The 16,787-nt window shown below is 40.7% G+C and overlaps 1 protein-coding gene across 16 annotated transcripts in view; it reads right to left on the bottom strand.

The window, feature by feature from the left end:
* AAK1 (AP2 associated kinase 1) overlaps nucleotides 1-16,787 on the bottom strand; it is a 166,020-nt gene that overhangs the window by 14,747 nt on the left and 134,486 nt on the right. For 7 of the 16 annotated variants that reach the window (XM_053663303.1, XM_053663304.1, XM_037127276.2 and 4 more), the window contains exons 17-21: nucleotides 16,573-16,668; nucleotides 5,240-5,341; nucleotides 4,121-4,222; nucleotides 2,452-2,562; nucleotides 786-896 (exon numbers count right to left, since the gene is read on the bottom strand). The exons of 1 other annotated variant lie outside the window; for it this stretch is intronic. In XM_053663303.1, the coding sequence (XP_053519278.1) occupies nucleotides 786-896; nucleotides 2,452-2,562; nucleotides 4,121-4,222; nucleotides 5,240-5,341; nucleotides 16,573-16,668 (522 nt within the window). The remainder of the gene's footprint in view (nucleotides 1-785; nucleotides 897-2,451; nucleotides 2,563-4,120; nucleotides 4,223-5,239; nucleotides 5,342-16,572; nucleotides 16,669-16,787) is intronic. 8 more of the 16 variants (XM_053663305.1, XM_053663306.1, XM_053663307.1 and 5 more) reach the window with 8 other exon arrangements.

The raw sequence follows: 16,787 nt of genomic DNA on the forward strand, positions 1-16,787 counted from the left end.
AAACCCTAGAGAAGCAACAATTTACATCTGCAAACTCTTACATGTTGGTTTTTAAAAATAAGTTAGGTTTCTACCACTTCCCGCAAAAGGTTCAGGCACTGTGTGCACACCGTCCGATGGCACCGTTCAAATGGATGTATGCTTTGCCTGATAAGTGCTGGCTGTACTAACTTCTGGACAACATAGAGTCATCTCCTTGATAGAGTAAAAAATCAGTAATTTTTGCTTTGGAGAGAAAATAGTTTCTAAGACTATAGCAATAAAAACAAGTTTTAAAAATATAGAGAGATGGTCCTTTGTTATTCAGTGTTGTGTGGCACGTTCGAATGATTTGAATCCATCAAAGAGGGAAGTTATGCTCCACAAATGTCGAAAACATGTAGATTATACCAATGCATCATTATTAATCTCTTTGAGAAGATCATTTATTACAAATTGTTCTGATCATTATGAAAAAGAAAAACCCAACTTCAGTGCATTTTTTGACATATGCCTTCAGGTTTAAAGATCACTTTGCTTTATAGGCTTGATACTTTGTAAAAACCTGCTTTTAGTTAGACATTAAAACTTTCCTTCTCTCTAAAAAAAACCACCGTGGTCAGGTTTTAAGATAACCTCTAGCAGTACCTCTATCTCTCTCTACTGGTCCACCTACAGCAATTGTCAGTACCCCCAATAACTTTCATTCAATATTGCTTCCCCCCGCCCCTCTCATAGATTAGGTACAGTGGTACTCTTTTGTGGAGAGCTGATGTCAGGCTCTTTCCCCATCCTCTCTTTCTTACCTTGTGGGTTTTTGGTTATCAATACAGGAATAGGGTCAAACTCATCTTCTGCCACCTTGTCCGAGCCCTCAGGGACATCGAAACCTGAGATGAGATTACTATCTTCTGCAGCTTAACACAGAAGGCGAGTACACAAGCAGAGACAACAGAAACAGAGATTAGCAAATGAGAGAACATGTAAGAGGCACAAGTCCCCAACTGTACAATCACTGCACATTTTTAAAGATGAAAGTGCTTATTTTCCTGAGTTGAATTAAAAGTAGCAAAGTTGGAAAACTTAGAGAAATGAAAAAAAAATGCTTTAGTGCTGGCCATGTTAAGACTTTCATAAATGATGCAGGAGAAGAATTATAGGATGAATTCTCTCTACCATTGTAAGACCATTAATCGCAGTTACTGTGAGGTATTTCTTCAATGTCAGCAACTCACAAAGGCACAGAAATTAGTCATTTATCTTCTTTACTGAGCAAACAGAGGCCTGACAATATTTGAAAAACTGAAAGCCACGGGTTGGGGCCGTTTCTCTTTACAAAGCAACCACTATATAGGAGGCAAAACAAATGCTTCCGAAAGGACTCACTGCCCTCTGATTGGGAAAAAAGACTTTCAAATAACTGATGTCTCAAGACATCACATGCACTAAGATTTCCAGCAGAAGCTTGTTAAAATATTCTTCTTCCTTCTAATTAGGGCCATCTCACCACCAACTGCTAGCTGAGCACCTATTTTGCAAGTACTGCTCCTCTGTAATTACACATTGCTGCTGACACACTCCCGCCAGACATACTTGGTTAACAGGTAACTTCTTTCTACATGCTCCATAAAAATATAATCATTTTAATGCCATAAAAGGTAAAAACAAAAGCTCAACTATTACCACCACAAACCACAGGCTAATTGTTTTTCATTCATCTTGGGGAGGCTTCGTTTTTTAATTTCCTGCAGAGAGGATGCTAAACTTCCTTTTCTAAGTATTTGCTCCTTCTAGAAAACCACGTGCTCGACCCTAGCTCAGCAGGAAGTCTCGCGGATGCCTGCGCAAGCCTGGCATTGTGCCTGTCGCTTTCACAAACTACTCACTGAACAGAACTCAAAGCAAGCCACATCTGTCCAAAATTATAAATCAGTATTAACCTAAGAAGTGAAAACGGTAGATAAAAAAAAAAAAAGAAACCTAGTAATCAATTGTGACCCAAATATTAACTAAAATTCAAAACTTTTATAAATTCAATTTCTTGAAGACTGACTTTTGAGGAACGATGCCTATTTATCACTGTCCAAAATCTTTACATCATATTTAACAAACCACTTTTAAGTTTTAAGGCCAACAACTATCATATTAATAATTACAGTCAGTGGCTAATCAACTCACCACCTACTTGAGTTGGCTTCGAAGGTATGTAGCTCTATCTTTCCTGGACCGCATGAATATCTGTATTTCAGGTGACTGCCAGGCAGTAATACCTCCACCAATCTGTTGTCTAAGCCTCACTAAATATTATTTCTGAGGGACTATAACACAGTGGCTGAGATCACAAACTCAAGTTTTCCACAGAAGGAGGAGGTTAAAACACTTCACTAGCAAAGACTTTGGGTAAGGAAAATGTTCAGTTATTCAGATCTCCTCGAAGGATACATGTGGGCCCAAGAAGAAGAGAGCATTTACCTTTATGGGTTGGAGCAGAGATCGCTATGGGGGCAAACTCTTCCAGAAGGTCAGTAGTAGGGTTAGAAAGCAGAGAGCAATCGATCAGGGAATCTTCCCCAGTGAGAGAATCTGAGTCCAGATTAACAGCATCCCAGGTCAGTGATGGCATTAAATGGCACATACAACAACATCACAGGGTTAGACCTTGGCCTTTAAGTTACTGCACTTACATGTCACACATATGAGCCAAGGCAGGAAAAAGAAAACTAAAAGAAACATGTTAGGCACTCTGGATTTCACTTATGGAAACATGTATTTCTAGATTCCTCTTAACCTTAAATTAACATATAAAATTGGATGAATTTTTTGCTCAGGCATGGCTAGATAAGCAAGTATGTGATTTGAATTCCAATAAAAGCCATTTGGGAAAAAGAACTTTGCAACTAAAGACTTTCACTTAGCCCTGACTAGTGTGGCTCAGTTGGTTGGGCATCATCCTGCAAAGGGAAAGGTTGCTGGTTCGATTCCTTGCTGGGCACATGCCTGAATTGTGGGTTCGGTCCCTGATCAGGGCATGTACGAGAGGCAAACCACAGATGTTACTCTCTCACATCGATGTTTCTCTCCTTCTCTTTCTCCCTCCCTTCACCTCTCTTAAAAAAAAATAATCTTTTTTCTTAAAAAAAGAGTTTCACTTAAATTTTCCCCAAAAACTCATGGAAAGAAGTTACTGCAGGATGAGGTGTCCATTATGACTAGAAGGGGGTTGTCCCCGGTTTACTACTAGTGGTTGAACAATACTTTCTAGAACTCAGATTCCTATTCAAACTAGAATGATCTTGCCTCTTACTAGTATAAACTTTAATTGTTCCTTTGAACACATAATTTGCTTTTAAAAAACAGAAAGAAGACAAGTATTTTAACACATGAATTCTTTTCTGGGAAGTTTTCTAGGAGAAAACAGCCAAGTGAGCACAAGGAAAAGAAAGCATATTGTCTTCTGTGCTCACTTTTTCGAATCTAAATAAGTTAATTTTCATACTTCTTAGATTTCTAATTGTTTCTAAGTTAGAAAATTGGACACTTTTATCAAGGTGATTATGGGCTCAAGAGAGATGAAGGTTACTAAATCTGTATTTATGGGCAGTTAAGAAATTTTACTAAGAGCGAACTTTGAAATTAGGGTAAAAGTAATGCTGGAGCCAGGAAAGATTTCAACTTTGCCTACAATTTAACAGCAAGTCACCTATAAATGATTAGAGTACTGTGCTAGGAATAGGATCAACAAAAGAACATTGGTTTCCTAGATACCACTGAGGGGGAAACATTACTCAGTAACCTGGAGGAGTTAACGGGCATCCTTATAGCTCAGCAGAGTTCTCTGATTAATGAGATGGGAGGAATCTGCCACTAGTGTAAAGATCTTGAATAAAGAAAGACTATAATAAGAAAAATCCTAGGGATTACTCTACAAAGAACATGGCTCCAAAAAATACTCTGTTTTTTAGGGAGGAAAGACATCACTCAAAATCTAGAAGCTGGGGTTATACCAATACAGGGCATCCCTTCTGGGAGGAACTAACCAGGCTACAAACTAAACCCAGGACCACCTGTTGCAGGTGGAAAGACCAGCTCTAAGGGCTCACCACACTGGCCAGTCCCGCTGCTGCAGAGAATCCTGACTGACCTGTGCAGTTTGAGGTCACAGATTCCGTCTGAGATGGGAGGCGCTGGGGCGCCGGGGGCTCCAGTCCTGGTATGAGACTCTCAACAGCAACATCAGCTTTTTCTTTTGTAACAGAGCATTAAAAAGGGAGAAAAAGGATCAGGGGCAGGCAGTCAGAGGGTCTTTGGACAATTCTGTGAAGGTCTCTAAAATGTGAGATGGAAGCACAGTAAGTTACTTTATTTCTGCTGCTTTGAGTATCCGCGCTTTGCTGATTGGGCATGCCTGTGCAAAATCAACCACGGTGGCTAGTCTGTTTTTATAGATAAATGCAGAATGTGAGCCACCAGGAGATCTCCTCCACATCAGAAGACATAGACTGAAAGGCACCTTAATATCTCCTGCTAATCTTGCTTTCCTTAAGGGACAAGCTTAGGAGCCTTTCACAACCTCTGTGGTTTGCAAAGGCCACTAGTCCATCTCAAATCCCACCCCACAATGTAGCTGGGAGGTATTCCGCACAGTGAGACATCCCCCAGCTAGAGGCCCATGTCTCTGTAGTGTCATGGCCTCTCTGAGTTTTAGGACTTTGTGGCCCTGGAGTAGAGGGGCCCTGGGCATTTTGTAGGTGTTGCCTGGCCTTGCAGTTGGAGCACAGAGAAATGTTAGGTCAAGCAAGACCAAGCTGCTCCTCTGGATTCTATGCCTGAAGCTTCACCACCAGGCATGTGTCTTCTCAGTTGCTGATACCTGACACTTAGGCCTTCTAAAGAAGAATCTACTGAAGGGAAGGTCTGGCTTGAAACTTTCCATGAAGCTTTTGTAATTAAATGTGAATTTTCCCTCATTCCTCCTCATTCATAGGATGTGACTCTAGAAATCTCAGGATAACAAGAAAAGCAAAAATAACAGTGGTGTGCAGCTGGAAGGCAGAGAAAATACTTCATTTGACATGCTAACAGAGAAGATTAAATAGTCTTGGTTTCTGGGTTAGCACAAGGCATCATCTAACACCAGAAGGCTTGGTGGCATTTCCACTCCTCACCACGGCTATTCAGTAGGGATCTGTTACCCAGTTATCATTCTTGAAATAGACACACACATCATGCATTACCAAAGAAACAGAAATGGAGACTTTACCAATTGCAGCATCGGAAGTGCTACCAAAAGGGTCTGTCATAGGCAAGAGGTCAGGGAGCAGAAGAGAAGTGTCAGGAGATTTGAGTCCCTCAATTAGCTTTTCTAGGTTGGGCAGAGAAGTAAAGAAAAGCAAAAATGCAATGAGATATTAAAGCAAGCTGATCATTTTCCATTTTCTATGCAAATACACTTTAGGGTTCAAAATTCTGTGTGGATTCACCATAAAAATAATGTTAGTATCTTGTTAAAATAGGCATTCAAAGTCTGATGTTTAAAAATGGTTATTTCTCTAATTGAAGTGGTCACTCGGTGAGGCATTCAAGGTGCTGCCCTGGGTTTGTTTGTTTTTAAATTAAAGGTATAAGTTACACTGAATAAAAGTCATCGATTTTAAGTGTACAATTTGATGAATCTTAACGAACGTCCGTATACATGCACATACCACTGAAATAATGACAGAGAACAGTTCCCATTACCCGAGAAAGTACCCTGTGCCCCTTTCTAATCAATGCCTTCCTCTCACCCCCAGGCCCTGGCAACAGCTGATTTGCTTTCTGTCCCAACAGTTTCATCTTTTCTAGGATTTCCTGTGAATGGAACCGGACAGGATGCAGTCTTTTCTGTCTGGGGTGCTTCATTTACTATGATGCTTTGGCGATTCCTCCACGCTGTAGCGTGCATCAGTAGTCTGCTCTGATTTACTGCTGAGTGGTGTTCCACTGGATACATGTACGTTTTGTTGATTCATTTACTAGTAGATGAATATTTGTTTTCAATTTTTAGCTATTAAACACAAAGATGCCATAAACATATGCATATGTCTTTGTATATTCCTATCTCTTCCTGGGCTTAGTTGTGAATCTCTCTCTCTTTTTGTTAACTTGCATTTAGAAATGGTTTAAAACTCACCAAGAGGATATAATAAACCATGCCTAAGTTAACTTCAACTATCATTTACTGCCTGCCAACTGAGAGTCTGGGACATGCTGGAACTGTTATTAAAGGTTGGATCTCACAAAAGTCACTTAAGTCTACACATGGATTACTTTCAATGCCTTTTGACTAAGAAACAAAGGACAACAGAAGCCGCCAGATTTTTCACACCTGATAACTTAATGTGTGTTAATGTGTACACATTAAGATTCCTTTCAAAATAGTTCCTTTAGTCCTGATCCATTGATAACTATCCATTTACCTTTAACCTATTAAAGGTAGAGGATTAACTTGAAACAAAAGAATAAATCATAGAACTGTACAGAAAGAAGAGAATTAAGAGCTAATACTTCCTTTTGTTTACAAGTGTACTGAGGCCATGTAAATTATATAACTTGACCAGTTAAAGGGCCACCAATAATGTTTTTTCTATCACTGAAATAAAATGCCATTCAGATAAAACTAAAATTAAGGTGTTAGAGAAAAAGAAGTGACTTAAAGTTCAAATATGTGTATATAACATTAAATGAATCTGTTCTTCTGGGCCATTGGAATTGAGATAAGTAAAGGCTAAATTGATATTGACTAAGGGACAAAAACCAAATTTTAGGTGATTTGTAAGTTAGATGAGCTATAACTACAGAGATGAAACAAAATAATGAATTCTAGTGTCTTGGAAAGATCATTTGTTTTGGTGCAATTAACACACTGCAGAAAAAGACACTTCTAAATGTGAAGCCAATTTAGCACCTTTGAGGTGTATGGCATGTAGCTGTCTGAGTTAAATGGTAATATGCTGCACTTCTCTCTCACACCTCATTTATATGGAAGAGAGGAAGTAAAAAAGAAGCTTCTCAATAACAGGAAGGATCCAGGTACTAACTATGTATACAGCATAATCACATCAGCATTAATCTGGAAATATACGTGATGTTATTAAAAAGATGTTAAAATACCTTTGACAATTTTCAGCATACAGGCAAAAAAAAAATGGTTTCACCTAAAGTCTAATATTTTATTCTGAACGTTAGTTTTTGTTTTATTCCTTCTCAAAGCTTCTCTCACTTAAAAGTGAAACTTCTTTCACTGTTAGCACTCATATATTTGCAGTCTTATAAAACAATGGATAAAAAGACCCAAAACCAGGTGCTTATTTTTCATACAACAGTTTATCTTGGTGCCAAAACTCAGGCTGGCATTCTCTCAGAGCTTGAATTCTGGCCGCTCTCATTGTAACCCTGGGGTAGTTCCTTCAACTTCCGACTCGATCCCCTCAGCTGTCCGATGGAGAAACCTCCCCATACCTTTCTGTATTGGTCACTTCAATATCATCATCTCCTCAAAGCACCGCCCCCTCCCCAGCCACATTAGAGGAAGCGTCTAGAGCACTCTGTGCTCACTGCTCTTGCGGTCCTCACAGCGTAACTGGAGGTGGGGAAGATGTCTTACTACTCTGTATCCCCAGTTCTTGGTTCCCTCTCGTCACACCTCTGTCTTACAGCTTCACTGGGGATGTGGGGACAATAGGGGATAAACTGGAAATAAGTACTTCAACAAGAATCTAATTATTTTATTAGCCATTAGCAAAAAAGTATGTAAAAGGGTTAAAAAGTACATGCGTGCATGATGTTCATGTGTTGTGTGGGAGATGAAATGGAGTGGGGAGGGGGTAAGATACCAAATTCTGGGAGGCTTGTTTCTCACGGAACCTCAAAGTACCAGGTTACTCACACAGGTCATTTGTTTGGTCACTGCTGCTTGGGAATACTTAAATACCAGAACTACGGCAGGGAGGGGCAGAGGACAGAGTAATACCAGGCAGAAAACTAGCAGCGAGGGTATGGGGCTACAGCAGCTGAAGATAGATGGCACGTGCAAAAACAGCTTCTTTCCCTCCCAGAACTCCAGAAGTAGGAAAAGGCTCTCAGTTCCTCGGTGCTGGTCCCCAGGCACCATTATAACATTTATCACTCACATTTGGAGAGCTCAATGTCAAACATTTTCATTCATCATTCACAAAAAACCCTGCACTTGAAATACTACAGAATTGAGGAGAATGGAGATCAGAGACTGTGAGAATGTGTGACTTGCCCAAAGTCATGGATGGAACATGGGAGAGTCTGGACAGGACTTCCACATGCTGAGTACAGGGTCTGTCTATCTCCTTCTACACGGGAGGAAGGATCTTCACGCAGACAGAGTCCCATGAGCAATAGTGAAGTTGTAAAAGACACATTGGCGCTGGAAGAAACCTTGAATCTTATCCAATCAGTCTTCGTGTTTACAGATGCAGAAACCAGCTTTAGAAAGGCAAAACTACTTGCCTAAGAGTTTACTGCAAACACACCACAGAGGCAGCAGGGCCCAGATCTTCTATGCCCTGGGGATTCATACCTCTGTTTAACTAACACCTTCGTTGCTTTAAAAGACTCTTAGAAGACGCCACATTTAAGCTATTTTTGGGTCACTGTAAATGAAGAACTTGAGGACAGGAGTAAAGGGAGGCACAGATAGGAAAGGCCACAGGAGGCTGACAGCCTACAAATCAACCTGGAGGCCTCCTGTGCGCATCATCAAGAGCTGACCTTGATGTCCTTCATTTTATGAATTCTGTTCTTTCCCTTACAGTTTTATAAGAATGCTCTGAGGCCACGTATCATGGTGGGGGTGCGGGGGGAGAACAGTGCAGAGAAGATGGTGGTGAATTTAGGAAACTGTGCTGGAAGAGTTCTTTAAGATCCAAAACCTTGATCAAGTTCCACATCAGAGGAATAACTTGTCGATATGTAATGAACAGAGACTTTTAAAAAATTTACATGAATCACGGGAAATGCTTCTCTGGATACAAAAGCAAAACCCATCTTCTGGGTCAGTTCACACTGAAATATACAGACCCACACTCTAATTTTCAATGATACAAGGTGACAGACCAATAAAACCCAGAAATAACTCATTAATTGCATTTTGTAATGATTTTATCTTCCTAAGAAACATCTGACAAGTTTCCCATTTCTTCTGTGTTAGTATCACAAGTACGTGACCCCATCGCATCCCATCATGTGAAAAGCAACTGTGGACAGAAGAAAAATGGTCCAGTTCTGAGGTGGACTGTAATGTTTTAAAAACTAGCCTCAGAATCTAAAATATGTGTTGTGTGTGTGGTGGGAAGAACTCCTGGACTTAGGGTGGGTATCATTTAATCTTTTGTTGTGATGCTGTGCATTTTGGGGGACTTTAGCTGGGGTCTGCAAAATCACCCCAAATAAATAAGCAACATGAAAGAGTAAAAAAGCCTGAATTTAAGTTAGTTACCTAATTTTTCTAGGCATCAGTTTTCACTTGCAAATAGAAGATAAAAACTACTTGAAAGGGTTGTCAGAAATTAATGGGCATATTTATCAGAATTAATGTGTATGTGTGTACACATTAATAAGTGCTTGTTACACAAAAGGAGATGATTAACTTCTCTTTTAGGACGAGATGAGGGCTCACCAAACCACTGAGGCCTGAAAATGGGTGGAGTTCCACTCTCACTCCCAAACCCGGGCATGAGAGTAAAATGTGAGAAGGAGGCAGCCTGGTCCGATAGAGGAAGAAAAGGTACTAAAACAAGAGGCCTGGGTCCCGCACTAAGCTTTTATGACACTTTGGCTATTATCTTTCTCTGGGTGTAAGTTTTCTTACTGATAAAATGAGATAAACGTAAAGGTCCCATGTACCTCTAAATGTCAATCATCCGGCGTGAATGGAAAAAGTAGGAAGTAGAAACTGGTTACTTAGCAGATGGATTGCCTAGAGATGAACATGGAGATCTGAACAGGTGATGACCACGGGGGAGGACATTGGAGGGCACCTCGGTAACACAGGCAGGCGGTAGGAAGACGGGGCCCCAAGGCAGCAGGGTTTGGAAAATGCAGAGCTGACTATACATGCTCTTCAACATGCAAACAGTCCCCACAGGCAGAGCCAGGAAAGCAGGGTAAGAAGGTGGGGGAATAGCTAAGCTTGCTCCCGGTTTAGAAAAAAGAACAAATCTTTATGGTTTGATCCCTTATTACAAAAGCAATACATGTTTATTGTGAAAAATTTGGGAAATACAGATAAACCAAAGGATAAAAGAACTATCTATAATCTAACTTCTAGAGAAAAGCACACTCTTAAGGCTTTAAATGAACACCCTTCTAAGCATTTCCTATGAAATCTAATCATTTGATAACTATTTAAGCATTCTCCTGTTTTCTCAGAATAATTTTTTAGAAAAGAATTGTGAAGTCAAAGAGAAAATAAACTCTTAAAGGCTTTTGTTATCAACAGCCAAACTGTCCACCCCAATGTTGTGCTAAATGGTGTTCCCACTAGCAGGATCTGACCATGTCTGTTTTCTTAAGCCTTCACCACACCTAAGCTGGTGGGTTTTTTCCACCTTCACCAGTCTGACAGCAGACATTGTAGTATCTCATTGTTTTATAATTGGCTCTTCTTGTAGTCATCATAAGGATAAGCTTTCTAAAAAAAAATGTATTTCCTGACGATTTGTATTTTGTCTTTTATGAACTGTCTGCTCATGTTTTTCTGCTGGTGGTGTTTTTCTATCACATTCCCATTTAGCATACTCAGTGCTTCCTCAAGTCCCTTGGGTTCCTGAGTAGAAATGAGTCAGGTTAAAAGCTTGGAAAGGCACTGAACTCATGGTGAAAAGACCGAGAAGGCGACCCCTTGAAGAACAGTACATGCAGAATTAGTTGACCTGGACAACGGAAATGGAGAGTGCTTCTAAAGAACAGGATTATCAGTACTTTGAAATTGAGGGGGAAACAAGAGAAAGCACTCTTCTCTTAAATAGAATTGGCATGGGGATAGGGGAAGAGAGAAGGAAATAGTTGCTAGTGTTGAAGGTAGAAATTAATGCATTTCAGATTCTTCTCTTATGCCTTGCCTCTCAAGACACAGTTATTAAAAATATCAACTAGAAGACAAGAAGTTAATCCTTTCTAAACCAGCCTAAACTTAGTTAATCAAAACCATTTCCTCGTATGAGACTGGGATGTACCGCAAGTTGTGCTGGGTGCCAGACTGTGAACCAAAAAGTCACTGGTTAGATTCCCAGTCAGGGCGCATGCCTGAGTTGTGGGCCAGGACCCCGGTTGGGGGTGTGTGAGAGGCCACTGATATATGTTTCTCTCACACCAATGTTTCTGTCCTCCTCTCTCTCCCTCTCTTCCCTTCTCTCTAAAAGTAAATAAATAAAATCTTTAAATATCAAAGACAGGTTATGTATATCTGTGTATATAGGCTAATAAGACCAGGGTTTGCTCAAGGCCCATTCCAACCCTAATTAGGAATACAACCATGAGGAATAAAGCAGGGCTTGAGTCAAGCCCCATCAAAAGGGATAATTTGGCTGCTATAGCTTGGTGGCTTTGGAAATTTACAGCTTGTCTAACTTGGGGGATAAGCTCTGAGTCTTGTGATGAAGATGCTGTTTTTAAAATCTAGTCACTCTAAATAGTTCCTATCACTGAAAGCCAGACACTGAAATCTGTAACAGCTGCAAGACAGAAGGAAAAGTCAACCATCTTGCCCCATTCCAGGTTTATTCTAGAGAACTAAATTTGCAGGAAGATAAACTTTACAGAGTAAAGACCCTTACTATGAACAACCTTGGACTTTTCAATAGCACAAGACAGAAGCTGGAAGTTAGGAGAATACCAGGTAAAGAGCTCTGAGCAGAATGCCTATCTTGACAACAAATCACTAAACACAAACAAACAAAAAACTCAAAGCTCTTCTTGCCTATTTTTCAAGAGATGCTGGAGTGGCATAAACTAAGAGACACTTTTAAAAAGCTTTTAATTCTAGGAAGAGACACTTATGGAACTAATGCATTCTTGCTTAGTCTCGTGGAACACTGATGTCGAGAGGTCAGCATTAAGGAGCTGCTGTAAAAGTCGCCTTGAACTGTTGTGCACTGCTGGAGGGTATGTGAAAAGGTGCAGTCTCTACGGAAAACAGCATGGCAGTTTCTCAAAATATTACATGTGGAATTACCACAGGATCCAGCAATATCATTTCTGGATTTATACCCCAAAGAATCTTGGGTCTTGAAGAGATATCGGCACACCCATAATCAATGAATCATGACTCACAAGTGCCAAAAGAAGGAAGCAACACAAATATCCACTAACAAGTGAACAAATGAACAGATAAAACATAGTATGTACATATAATGGTATGTAACTCAGCCTTAAAACGAAAGGAAATTCTGACATATGCTACAATGCAGATGAACCTTGAGCATGTTATGTTAAATGAAATAAGCCAGCCACAAAAAGACAAATACTGTATGATTCTGCTTATTTGAGGTACCCAGAACTGTCAAATTTCATAGGGTTGTAAAGTTGAATGATGGTTGCTGGGGGCTGGAGAGAGGGAGAAATAGAGAGTTATTGTTTCGTAAGTACAGAGTTTCAGTTTTGCAAGATGAAAAAACATTCTGGGGATGGATGGTGGTGATGGTAGCAAAATAATGTGAATGTACTTAATGCCACTGAACCGTCCACTTTAAAATGGTAAGTTTGGTGTTATATATATCTGACACAATTTAAAAAAATAAATGATTAAATCTTTCCATCAATTCCTCAATCTTTTTTACTACATTTTAAAACATGGGTATTGCCTCTGGATTATTATCTATTCCCTAATGCAACTAGAAGGCAAAAAGAGTGAACACAAAGCATATGAGCATCAGTGAAATACTTTCAAGATTCACTCGAGTTAGGCTTCATTCAGCAGCCTTGTAAGCACACAAATGTTTATGGCTGTGATTTCTATTACACCAGATTTTCTAAAAAAAAAAAAAAAATTTATGATGCTTTGGAAAGTAAAAATGCCACATAAGAAACAAGTAAATCTAATTACACAGTGCCCCTTCACCCACAGTTTAACAATCATTGTATCAGGAAAGTCACCTTAATGGCTCTCAGTCATGTGAAGGTCAAAGGTTTAATTTAAAGCAAGTTCAAATTCTGCAGGAGAAAAATATCACGAAGACTTTATGATAACTAGGACTGCCTGGAAATAAGGATTTAGGAACAAAGCTGTTACAGCATTTCCTATCTTTATACTAATTTAAAGTTCACAATACAACTTCAAGTACATGACTTCATCTGCACCTCACAAGCCAGTCCACAAGATAGGTTTTAATATTGCAAATTTTGAGGAAGAGAACACAGTTTAAGTGATTTGAACAAAATTACCAAGCTTCTAAGTGGCTGGAACCTAGGCCTATAAATTCAAGTCCATTTTTATGTTTCCCCAGCCCTTATATTTAGGTCTCTAGTGAAAGGCTTCATTAATCTGGGAACTGTTCCAAAGACAAAGAAACATCCACTGCGTGGGGCCACGGGCCACGAAAGGCGTGGGTGGAACAGCACAGTCACAACAGCACTGTGACTTTGCTTCCTCCTCTGGGAAATGAGGTATCACTTGACATACCCACTAGTCAGTATAATTTCTAGGATCAAAGGAAATTATATGTTGAAACATTTGAAAAGCATAAAATAAAGTGCTAAGTCATTAAAAGGCATGTTTGTCAGGAGACTAAGATTTCATGATTCTTATCAATAGGAAGGCTGAGTATGGAAGGGAAGCAAGTATGCAAAGCAAAACAAACCAATGAAAAAACCTGACTAGTGCCCAGGAAAGGCTGGGGGTAGTGACAGACTGGTTGCTTGGCAGACTGGATAAGGGGAGGAGGTGGGGGAGACAAACTTGCAGTTTGCTGAGGTACCAGAGACCCTAAACTCTCAGCCCTTTCCTCACTCTAGGCAGTTCAAGTCACTAAGGAAGGATATATGGGGCCTTGGATAAAGAAACTATGTAACTGAATGGTGCTATAGGCTGTACATCAAAACAAATAAAATAATCAAAGATACAGTGGTAACATACCATGCTTAGCCCAAATTCTGGAGGGTACATGAGAGGCTGGAGAGGCTGGAGCTGAGCGATCTCTCAGCCTAGCTACTATGTTCATCCTGGGGTTTGGCAGCTGCCGACACATTGGGCTGTGCCTTCATTTAGACACCCCCCTCTAAGGATGGGTGGGAGGCTTGGCTGGGGCTTGGCAGAGGCGCAGGTGGAAGGCTATGAAGCCAGTAGCCTGGTGTTTGGCAGCTGGGTACAGAAATGGAGAGTAGTGGAGCCAACAAAAGCCTCTCAGCCTCAGGTTTTACTTCATTCATTCGCCCAATCTACAAATATTCATTGAGTGCCAACTTGCCCTGGCAGTGTTCTCAATACTGGCAATACAGTGATGAATAAAGACAGCAATGTCCCTCCCTCAGGACACTGACACTTTTGTGAATAAAGTCAACGAACAAACCAAAACACACAATGCACTGATAAATACAATGGAGGAAAAAAGCCAAAGGGGTGTGCCTGAGAGTGCCTGTGAGACCAAGACAGACCCTTCTGAGAAGAGAGTGTTTAAGCTGAGACCTCACAGTCAATGACAGAAGGAACAGGGTGGGAGGAACAGCTTTCCAGGCGGAGCACCAGGAAGTGCAAAGGCGCTGAGGTGGGAACAAGCTCGGTCTACCAAAGAAAAGGCTGCAGGGGTGAATGCTGTGGTTAGAGGGAGAACGATGAGGTTAGAGGAGCTTCTAGGGGCCATTTTAGTCAGGGCCTTGCAGGTTATGGTAATACATCTGGATTTTACGTTCAGTGATGTGGGCATTCACTGGAGTGCAAAGCAGTGATATGTCTGATTTATGTTTTCAACAGGTGAGTCTGGTCTGATAGATCAGAAAACAAATAAGACAGTCCTGGAATTCTCTATTAGAACGCTCCATTTTAACAGAATTTCCATTAAAACCCAAGAAGGAGTCATGGCTTAAGTTATTAAAATGCATACCAGTAACACTTTGGCAGGAGTCTGCCAGAATGAGAGAAGGCAAGGATAGCAGCCAGCTGGCTCTAGGGGCCCCCAGGCTCACCTTCACGACCCTTCACAACCACCTGGAGCTGGTATCCTGCACCACCTGGTGCACGTGCCTGGCCCCTCACTCACCCTTAACCCAGAGGGCTCCTGTGACAGCCGCAGAGGACAGCTACTTGCCTGTGGGCCTTCATTCACTGGTTTGTGCCGAGAAGCCACCCTTCCAGCCTCCACAGCCCCTGGGCTATCGAGGTAAGAGCAATGCAATAACCTGAAGGGGTGTCAAAGGAAGAATGCCTCCATAATCCCCTTTTCTCATCTGATCTCATAACTGCCTCCACCAGGACAAAACAGAGGTCTGTGGGACCCAGCTTGAGTTTGTAGCCCATACCTTCCCAGCCTTCTGCTTGAAACTGGCCTGTCTAGGTACTGAGAGATTTGATTACTTTCTTCTCTTCTAACAATCCTATATGGAATCATTCCTCAGTGGTTTTAGATATTTTTAACCTACATGCAGGTATAATGTTACACGATATGACCTGATCAAGGCAAGTTTTTTCTTCCTCTTGAGAAGGGTCAACAAATTCCCTAAAGAAATAAAAACTGTCTTGGTATCCAAAGTACAGTCAGTCTTAGTAGAAAGAGGCATGAACAGCAAGCACAATCACTTCCCATCTTGGGGTAACCGATCCAATACCTTTAACATTTTGGGGGAAAAAGAAAATCCAAGCAGATCCCATCAAGTTTAAGACCAGGAATCAGTGGGGGTGAAAATGGGAGAAAAGAAAAACTATCAGAAGCACAATGACTACCAGGTACTTCTAAAAAGCTGGCTCTTTATGCTTTTGCAAAGAGACTAATTAATAGAGATGAGAAAAGTGGCTTCTCGTCCTCATAGCACTCTCCTTCTTCCCTCAAAAGGATGGGGAGGACAGCAGGAAAAGAAATCTCTGACATTCAGAAACCCCAAATGGAAAGCATCAAATTACGTTTCAAGAGCTGTTTCAACACACTAACCGTTTCTTACCTTTTTGGACTGCTTACTTACAAACCAGGGTATGGTAGACCTAAAGGGATGTTCAAGTTCATACAGTCCAACCTGATGAAGAGTCAAGCCCAAGAGGTTTTCAGGTGGTGAAAGAGCCAGGAAGGGAGCCCAGGTCTCCTGACTCACATTTCCTAAGAACTTTCATTATGCACTTTTCTGTTTTACAAATAAAAGCATATTACAGGAAAATGGAAACTGGACAGGAAGTCACTCATTATCTAATCATCATACTGGGACCTCTATGTGCATTTTGTTCCTTCTATCACATGCTAACAGTTCTCCCCCCATATTGTTATAACCATATTGGACTAATACAGAATTCAGATCCTTTTCATGGAGTGTTTCAAACAACTCTCAAGAGGCTGTGGGGAAATAAGCATCAAGCTGGTCAACCTCAAATCTGTTCTATTTACCTACCTGGTGCATCAGGTACTTGAAGAGGAATGAAAGGATCAGATACGCTTAGAAGTGGGAGGCTAGAATCCACAGTCTGCCCACCCTTCTTTTTTTCAGCTAAAGTTGGTTGGAGGGCAAGGAAGGGTCAAGGAGAGAAAAAAAGAGAGAGGAAAAAAAAAGCAGAAAATATCAAGTAAATCTAGATGAATTTACCATCTATTAATCCAACAGCTCAA

This window comes from Artibeus jamaicensis, unplaced genomic scaffold (genome assembly GCF_021234435.1).
Source record: "Artibeus jamaicensis isolate MK-2021 breed Jamaican fruit bat unplaced genomic scaffold, CSHL_Jam_final contig_3174, whole genome shotgun sequence".
Lineage (NCBI taxonomy): Eukaryota > Metazoa > Chordata > Mammalia > Chiroptera > Phyllostomidae > Artibeus > Artibeus jamaicensis.